Here is a 10,210-nt window from a genome sequence, read left to right on the forward strand (position 1 = left end):
CCCTCAGGCCACAGTACGAAAAAGACATTTACTCGCTCACCTTCTTTACCGTTGTTTTTGAAAAAGTCAATTATGGCGTAGCCCTTACGAGTATCCGATGGCCCAGCGATAGAGCATCCGAACCTGAACCCAACCGAACCCAAAAGTAGATGAAATTGATAACCAGCTAAAAATTTCTTGTTTTTTTTTCTTATTCGGGAATCAGATGAATTCATATCAAGCTCTTTATCCTGAAAACTCACTTATTTTTCTTAGCGATCGCGACCACCTCTTGAGTGGTTAGTACGTACATTTATGATATAATCATGACCTTAATAATATCACATACGTATGAATATTTGTTATATACTGCATTGTAATACTTTTGGTTTATAGCGTGATGATTGAAAGTAGCTGTTGTCTTTGGCATTTATCGCATTACGGGCGGGAGAGAACAAATTGACAGGCTTTTAACTTGCATTAGGCAATTCAGCAAAGAATGATGTCCCTCGGTTTTCGGCTCTCAGTGCTAGCTACGGCAGTGTTTCCATTGCACTTATTAGATGAAAGAAATCATTGATATACACTTTTGAAACAAATACATAGTAAACAAAGCAAATAATAACAAATTTTAATGAAAGTGGACCCAGAGAGTGGTTCCTGATAAAACAGGTGGTTGGTCAAATATTTTATCAGAAAGAATACAATTACAAATTTTCGTTTTTCATTGACATTTCAATGTGACAGATTGTTCTTTAAAATCACAATGGTAGACAGTGTTATGTGTTCAACAGAATGTAGTGGACTATATATTTCCGCAAATGGAGCGAAATTTTTCTTCGCAAAATAATTTATATTTTACAGACGCGCGTGCCGTTTATAATTCCTTGATGTGCTATTGTGTTAATTATCCATGCAGATTATTCTTTTCTTGACAAAATGCGTCATTCAAATTTTCTTCAGTGGCTATTACAACGATCTCGAGACTACTTTGTGGCAACGTCATTTTCGTGATGTTCTTCAAATTGATCTTAACTGTTCGAAATATCAGTCAACGTGACTCCGGCGATGGACTGAAACCAAGGAAGTTAAAATGAGAAACGCACCAACTCCGTGTGTCTACCTAAAACACCAGTTGGAGACGATTTAAACTTGTATACAAAGTCATACTGACTCGAAAGTTACAGATTGATGTCTTCATTCCTGCAAATGTTCAAGTGGATTTTCCTCACAATAACGTTTTGCTCAAGCGGAAACGGCCTGAGGTTTTATCCGTTCGGCTCAAACGTGGGGGATAGGAGATTAACGGTGAAAGACGACCACACTTCGCAAGCGGTTCCAACAGCTGAGTTTCCATTCTTTGGAAAGAACTTCACTGCCTTACACGTAGGTGAATCTTATAGATCATTACCTGCTACCTGTCCTCCACGAACCTTATGGCAAAAAGCTAAAGAGCCTCCCTTTCACCGCCAAAAATGCAAATTGACACTTATAGATTTTACTCTGTCTAACGCCAGACGATTTTACTCGTCAATGGGGAAGCCATCGGCAGTGAGAGGGTTAATGTTCTTGATCGTTAGAAACCAATAACTCGACAAAGTAATCGGAAAGCGTACGGTCTACATTTATTTAAAATTTATTTACAGGAAGACGCCTAGGCACTACCAGTCGTCGTCTGAAAAATCTGCACATTTCCACATTCGTTTATCTAACTTTCTTTAGCTTTTTGCATGGATTCGCTTTTTAAATGCGCAAGTTTGTGCCGGCAAAAGACTAAAGGTGCGTCGTAGTCTCTCCTACTGCGAATCTCATTAAGAAAGTCAGTGACTGAGTATATTGGCTTGAAAAACATATGGCAATTTAGTATAAGGTTTGCTGGAACAGGTAAAGCTTCTTCGATTAAGCCCTTTTGAAGATTTTTATTGTATATTGTTTACTGTGGAAGAAATGCAAAATATTCGGTCGGAACTGAAAAAGTCACCTTTTCATTCAAGTGAATATTTATGCCTGGGGGTAATAATTTATAAAGCTTTTAGAAAATTAAAGGACGAGTTTTGATAATAGCATGCAGGTCATCTATAATTTAAAGAAATTTAAGGTTTAGGTTTCAGCTAGGCAATTTAATGCTTTCAGTTTGCACTCCATAACTGATGTCTAAATTTGATAATTTTGTCAGACAGCCTTTGGGTTAATAAGGCCTCCGTCTGCAAACCTCCTAAAGTAACTTCCATATACTTATGTGCCGAATTTTGTCTATGGAACTTTGTCTGTTTTGTCCGTCGACAGTCTTCATAAAACTCTATATCGTTGCATGGCCATGGAACCGGATTTAATTTCATTGCCAGCTAAATGTCGTCATTAAATGTTGGTGCTCAGTCTCTTTTCATTGATACGGTGTTCATGGAGTGCTAGAAAATTCGCTTTTTGAATTGACACCGCTAAAGCGTCAATAAAATGGAAGTCCATAAGCGTCAGTCGTTAAATCGACATCATCGGCATTGATGGCCGTTATGCGCCGATCAAATCGAAACTTCAACATCCCCCCCTCCCTCCCCCGGGCAAAGCCCGGGCATTTGACTATCTTCTGTGTCCGGGGAGTGGGGAATTTTACCTTTCCCTGCTTGAGGTGGGGAAATTGAGCCGGAAGTGTAAAGATTTTTTTAATTTTCGGGCGCCGAAGTCGCTAACAGCTATAAAACAAGTGTTTTGACGGAGATAGAAGAGTTTAAAAGAAGAGATATAGCATTTGTGAGTGATTGGCTTACAAAAAAGATCTTCAAAGGTTGTCTTCAAAGGTATGTGGGCTGCGTAATTCCTCTTTGTCATACTATAGAGTGATTTTCATACCCTCCATTTCATTGTTAAAGCTCTCAAAGCTGTACGTTTCTGTTAGAGGTAATTAACCGACACTGGATAATTTAAAATGTGGGAGGCGCGGTAGCCTCATGGTTAGTGCGCTCGACTCCGGATCGAGTGTTCCGGGTTCGGGACCTGACCGGGGACATTGTGCTGTGCTCTTGGGCAAGACACTTTACTCCCACGGTGCCTCTCTTCACCCAGGTGTATAAATGGGTGCCGGCGTAATGCTGGGGGTAACCCTGCGATGGACTAGCATCCCATCCAGGGGGGAGTATAAATACTCCTAGTCGCTTCATGCTACGGAAACCGGAGATAAGCGCCGGCCTGATGGGCCTTCTGGCTCGTAAGCAGTGACTTGAATAATTTAAAATACATGCAGTCGTAATTAAACGCTCTAGGCTCTGTTGTAGATAAATATACAAAAATTGGTTTTATCAACGGAGTTAATAATGTAAATTGGCCACCGTACAGAGATTCTAGAAGCTTTTCGAATCTAAATTGTAAATTGGCCACCGTACAGAGATTCTAGAAGCTTTTCGAATCTCTGTACGGTGGCCAATTTACATTATCATCTCCGTTGATAAAACCACGTTTGGGTATACTACTTCACCACCAACGCAGCACCACAGTTTCTTTAGAAACTCCCCCCTTCAGATAAATATACAGTTCCCTCGTTAAACAACCTTTGCCGTGTTTCGGGGTTAGAGCAGCTTATACTTGCTTATTGACATTATCCGACTTAATTAATTCAACTTTTAATAGTTTCAATATTAAAATTGTGTTTTTGTAGTAGCTCAAGACTGGTAAAATGGCATCATCATATAAAGGGTCACGAAACATGTGTTAACATGTTTATACACAAGCTTTATTAAGACGACAGGAGCCGACTACGACATTGTTCTTTAGTAGGATATGACAGACTAATCCGAAGATAGGGTAATGCATTTGAACACCATGTTGGCCCGAGGGGGCGGGAATTTGAACGATCCAATCGTCAAAAGTTCAAATGCCCGGGCTTTGCCCAGGAAGGAAGGGGGGGGGGGGGGGGAACATCGTATGCTGAGTCCACTGGGATGAATTTAAAGTATGACAAACTGTATTAAATATCGCTTGTCAATATTTACTTCACGGGGACAGCTATTCTTAGAGTTATTTTTGTAGAGTTATGCCGCAGAGTTATATTTAGGTTTCAAAAATCCGAAATTCGTGATTTAGGCATTCCAATACCGTAAATTCAGGAGTTGGGCTTCCAGAATCTTGGATTCAGGGTTTTGGCTTTCCGAAAAAAGTTCTTAATTCTGTATTTTGGAAATTGTTAACTCTAACTCTAATGTCATAAACTCTTCCAAACTCTATTGCCAGTCGACCTCTTAGTGCTTTGCTCGCCTTCTGGTTGGCTAACTTGAAGATGATGAGAGCTGTGCTAAATTGCTTCAAGCAACTATAAAAGAAAAGCAAAATGCACGGTTTACATACAACACGAGCATAGTCTAATGGCATAGCTCCGTGCGTCTGCTGTAGTTCAGAAGTGTAGCATCCGACAGTAAGCGAAACCTGTTCATTGATTCGATTATGTACAGTTTAAGGGGTCTCGAGTTTTTTTTCTCAAAAAGACCGATTATTCATCTATAGAGACAGAACTTCATTGATTTCATTAATTAATCGAGCTTTTCAATTCCTGGCACAGTCACACTACGAGCCTTATGTCGCCTGAAGCTTCAGTAGTTTCGGTTAATGGACTTTCTCCGACAAGTCTCTTTAACTCAGTTTACTCGGAGCATTCCGATTGTTTTCCGAGTATAAACCCGAGTCAACATCGACAAAAACATGACTTCATGTTCCTCCATTTTAGGTAAATGAAAATGGCATTATTTTCTTTGGAGCTGTGCCGCGCGTTACATCACTTTCACCCTTTAGATTTCCACTAAGGGGTGGGATTTATGCAGCCGCACCCTACTGGGCAGATGTATATACTAAAAGAGGCGGTAATGTCTGGTACAGGGTCACCCGAGACAATGCCACCGTGGCCTCTATTACAAGAGACATTCAAAGAGCTTTTCCACGCGACAGTGGATTCACAAGCTCTTGGGCAGCCATCGTTACGTGGAATGAAGTAACTTTTTACTCAGCCCTTGGTATTTACACACAAAAGGTATGTTATTCATGATTTTACCAGCGATGGGTCTGACATGATCTGTACAAGGGGCGGACTTACATTTTCATTTTCAAACAAAGAAAAACGATCTTCCGGGAATTTAGCTACACTCGAATGCGAACATTTTATTTTTCTGTGGGTAAAAGCATGGAAAACGATCACTTGAGCGAACATCATGCAGTTACTCAAGAAAAAAATGAATGGTACCCACTGAGTTACGCCCAATCTTCCAGCTGCAAGACATATTCGGTTGATCTTCGAAATGTCCTCGCGCCAATTCCAAGCTTTTTTATTATGGACAAAATTACAATGAAACCAATGTAAACGACGCTTACTTTAGAAGAGGTAATGGAAAGTTCATCCTCGCGTCTTCTACAAAACCCTAACAAACGTTTGGTGTTAATTTTGATCACATGCTTGCAAGTTAAGCACACACCTGCAAAGACCCTACGAATCCGCACAGCCCTGTCGCTTTGGAAGTGACTGAGAGCCATTGACGACTGTTTCAGCATTGCTGGCCTGTCGTCAGCATTGGCATATCTGTCGAACAATCGCAAGGGTCGTGCTAAACGACAGCTCCACATTATCCACAACTGTCAGCTGAGAGCATGGATTCCATTGGGGACTTTGACAACAGTGAGGTCGCCACAAACGTCCCCTCAAACTTTGCATTGCCCTACACTGTTATTTTCAAAGAGTTAATTTCACTCCAGTGCTGGAGTGAAAAAGTGGAGTAAAATAAAGCGGAGTAAAATGTACTCCTAAGAGGAGTTCATTTAACTCCACTAAGAGTAATTTTTACTCAGTACTAGTTAATATTCAAAGGCAATGACTTTGCTAGAGTAAATTTTACTCTCCCTACAGAGTAATATAATATGCTGGAGTTAATTTTACTCCTATTTATCGGGATACTGAGTAAAGTCTACCCCACTTACTAATTCTACTTTCTGAGAAAAAAAAGTAGAAGAGGATATTACTCCTATATATGAATTTTTGTAGGGTAAATTTAAGTTTAGCCAGTCTAAGATGTGGAATTGGGGTTGTTTTATTTTTGTGAAATCCACCGATTAATTCTTTGTTTTCAAGGAGTTGGAGTGAAAAAGTGGAGTAAAACTAAACGCAGTAAAATGTACGCCTCTTATTTAGTACTCCACTAATTAACAACTGCTGGATTCACTCAAAAACTATGTCCCCATTCGCCCTTTAACTCCCAATAGTGCCACTTATAGATTTTACTCTGTCTAACGCCAGACGATTTTACTCGTCAATGGGGAACCCCACGGGCCTGAAAGGGTTAACAACAGCTGGATTCACTCAAAAACTATGTCCCCATTAGCCCTTTAACTCCCAATAGTGCCACTTATAGATTTTACCCTGTCTAACGCCAGACGATTTTACTCGTCAATGGGGAACCCCACGGGGCTGAAAGGGTTAACAACAGCTGGATTCACTCAAAAACTATGTCCCCATTAGCCCTTTAACTCCCAATAGTGCCACTTATAGATTTTACTCTGTCTAACGCCAGACGATTTTACTCGTCAATGGGGAACCCCACGGGGCTGAAAGGGTTAAGAGTAGAGTATACTCCCCTCCAAGTCAACAGTTTTACAGGATTAAAATCCTGTTAATAAAGGCCGGTATCTGTCCACATTTTAGTGAGGGTTAATACGATGAGCCGCTCTGAATCTTGCTGGTTTTTTCGTTTTTAATTGGACGACCCGGTAATTAAAGTCGTTATCCTCCGCGATCTTGGATAACACAGTAGAGAAGAGACTGGAAACTAGTGAACCGTTTTGGTCAGCAGTCACCGGTGCTGCTCTTTACTGATTTCGGCGGTGTCACAGTGATATGTGTATCCCCGTGATATGTGTATCCCCTTTACGACTGACCTTTTAGAAAGATGTTCAGATAACAGAGTTTGAAAGTCCACTGATTTCCCTTGCTGTATATAAACTCAGCGTAAACACTACCAGCACGTTTGGACGACTTTTCTCAGTTTTATTTCTTGGGTTAATAGCAAATTTAACGGCTATGTGCATGGGGATACACATATCACTGAGACATAAAATTCTTAGTGATATGTGTATCCCCTTTACGACTGACCTTTTAGAAAGAAGTTCAGATAACAGAGTTTGAAAGTCCACTGATATCCCTTGCTGTATATAAACAGCTATAAGCTCAGCGAAAACACTACCAGCACGTTTGGACGATAATTTTCTTTTATTTCTTGGGATAATAGCAAATTTAACGGCTGTGGGGATACACATATCACTGAGACAAAATTATTAGTGATATGTGTATCCCCTGTACGAATGTTTGAAACTCCACGGAAATCCCTAGCTGTCACAATATTAACACACTAGCGTAAACGCCGCCAGCAACCTTGGACGATAATTATCTCTTATTTCTTGGGTGAGTAACGGAGAAATACTACATGAAAGATATTGTGTATAAAAAATCCGACCAAAAGATGGCATTTGAACCCACGATCGACCCTCCGTAATCTAGTGGGATGCTATAACCACTGAGCTACTGAAGACTCTACGGTGAGCAAGGATAAAGTGTGTTACAGCCGAGGCTTTCATCTGACTGCGCGATGCAGTTACGAGTCATATGTGGTTACGTGAAATATGACGGCTGTGTGCATGGGGATGAAATTTAACTATGTGATGGCGTTATGCAATTCTACTTAAAATACCCACATTTCACCCTTGCTCACGACAGAGTCTTCAGTAGGTCAGTGCTTAGAGCACCCGACTAGATCACGGAGGGTTAGGGTTAGGTTCAAATGCGATCTGGGGCTCGGATTTTTCGGGGTTCCATTTGATTCACCATATCGTTCATATAGTATTTCTTGGGTTAATAGCAAACGTGCATGGGGATACAATCACTGAGACATAAAATCAGATAAAATTATTAGTGATATCCGTATCCCCTGTACGACCTTTTGGAAAATTGTTCAGCGAACTGAGAGTTAAAACTCCACAGAAATCCCAAGCTGTATATAAGCACACGTTTGGACGACAGTTGGCCTTTATTTCTTCGGTTAATAGCCAATTCCACGGCTGTGTGTAAGGGGATACACATACTGTATCACTGAGCCATAAAATTATTAGTGATTTGTGTATCCCCTCTATGACCTTTTAGAACTGAAGAAGTTCACATAACAGAGTTTGAAAGTACACTGATATCCCTTGCTGTATACACAGCGCAAACACTACCAGCATGTTTTGGCGATAATTGGCTTTTATTTCTTGGGTTAATAGCAAATTGCATGGGGATACACATACACTGAGCCATTAAATTATTACTGATGCACGCTAGGAATGTATTTTAGTGGAAAGCCTAAGTACTTGAATAAATTGATTTTTCCTGGCATCTCTGTTTCGGGGATGGAAACGGAATAAAGAATAATGAATAACGGCTTATAGAAAAAAAGGAATAAGGAATATTTAGCGCTTGAAAATTCGGAATAAAGAATTTTACCGTTCCATTAAAGAATAACGAATACGGAAAAATAAATATGGAACAAAATTTCAACAGTAAATAAATAAGTGAGATCTATTTACTCCGCTTCCATCCCCGACTCAGTTGTCCTATAGACTGCTAGCAGTCCCTTCTAAGTCTGCCGCGCCGCTCGCTTTCGCCACGAAATCCCAGCAACACTTTAGATCACATACAATAGCCGTTTTCGCGGGAATTTTGTCGCGACTGTGAACATTCACAAGATGGATCCCAGAAGATACGGTAACATAATTCAATATTTGAGAGCAAAGGAGTACCCAGCAGGCGCAAGCAAAGCAGAAAAGTCGGTTTTAAGGAGATTCGCAAAGAAATTCGAATTTGATGAAAAGGCCCGAGTGCTATTCTACATTGACCAGGGTAACAATGGAACACCGTTTAAGCGCATGGTCATCCAAGAAGATGAAAAATTGAGAGTTTTTCACGAATGCCATTCCTCGAGTTTTGCCGGTCACGCCGGTCGAGACAACACTATCCAAAAGATTAAAGACCGCTACTACTGGCCTGATTACTATAAGGATACTGTTGAAATGGTGAGTACATGTGATGGATACTTGCATAATAAGGTCTTTATTGTGTGACACTATAGTTGCCAACTCTCAAGCCTTTGAATGGAACATTAGAAGCGTTATGGGTATGAGGGGGGAAAAGGGCAAGGGGGAAAAGGGGAAAGGGCAAGGGGCAGAGGGGGAATACGAATCAAAAAACATGGGAAATTTGTGGCAGGATATCCTCACTGAGCAAGCAACCCAAGATATCTATGTTATTGAGGCAATAAAATTACTGTATCAGCTGTTACCGTATAGCTCAAAAAATGCTACCATTTTGCATCGGAATAATAACAACATTCCTCGTCTCTCCAAAACTGATGTAATTTTCCATCGGTTAGGCGATACCTTAGGTCCAAATATGCAACCATGCAATGTGTAATGTGTTGATCATGCGGCACATTTACACAGAAAATGACCAAATTCGAACCCACGTTAGTAATAGGAAGAAAAAGGTCCACATTAAGTTAGCGGGTAAATAACACGGCACCAATTAAGAAACCTTGGACAGTCACCTGCTTTCAAAAAAGATGACTTCAAAGTATCCTTCAATTGAAGTTTTACTGTTAATATACCTTTATTTGCTATGCTTTGCTATCAACAAAGTGCGGATGCGGATGACCTTAAGCTGCTTGTATTGCCAACTTTAACCTAAGGAGTACTACTGTAGTACTGGCACAAAAAATCTAGCTCTTTCACAGAACATAATTTCCTGTCCAAATTACATATTGTAATAAAAGAATTTGTATGGTGTCAACTTCTTTTACAGATCAAAAATTGCGACCGGTGTCAATGCAACACTTGTGAAAGCAACAGCTACGACGTGCTTCACCCCGTGAAGGTGGTGGCAAAAGTTTGGTACCTTGTCGGTATTGACTTAATTGATGCCGGCATGGTTTCTGCCAAGGGAAATCGCTATCTCCTGACCATGACAGACTACTTTAGCAAGTATGTCGAGGCCATTCCCCTGCCCGACAAAAGTGCGTTAAGCGTAGCTAAGGGCCTTTATAAGGCATATTGTCGTCATGGAGCCCCAGCTCACATCATATCAGACCAGGGTAGAGAATTCGTAAACCAGGTAGGTTGAGGTGTTGTTTGTCAAAACGAAGTCTCGTCGATATCCGTGCAGCAGGTAACAAGTTAATGT

General features: G+C 40.6%; 1 protein-coding gene across 1 annotated transcript in view; it reads left to right on the top strand.

The window, feature by feature from the left end:
* The first annotated feature begins 738 nt into the window (after positions 1-738).
* LOC138007769 (protein mesh-like) overlaps positions 739-10,210 on the top strand; it is a 46,049-nt gene continuing 36,577 nt past the window's right edge. The window contains exons 1-2 of the mRNA XM_068854835.1: positions 739-1,365; positions 4,691-4,990. Coding sequence (XP_068710936.1) covers positions 1,171-1,365; positions 4,691-4,990 — 495 coding nt within the window. The 5' untranslated portion in view covers positions 739-1,170. The remainder of the gene's footprint in view (positions 1,366-4,690; positions 4,991-10,210) is intronic.

This window comes from Montipora foliosa, chromosome 6 (assembly GCF_036669935.1).
Source record: "Montipora foliosa isolate CH-2021 chromosome 6, ASM3666993v2, whole genome shotgun sequence".
Lineage (NCBI taxonomy): Eukaryota > Metazoa > Cnidaria > Anthozoa > Scleractinia > Acroporidae > Montipora > Montipora foliosa.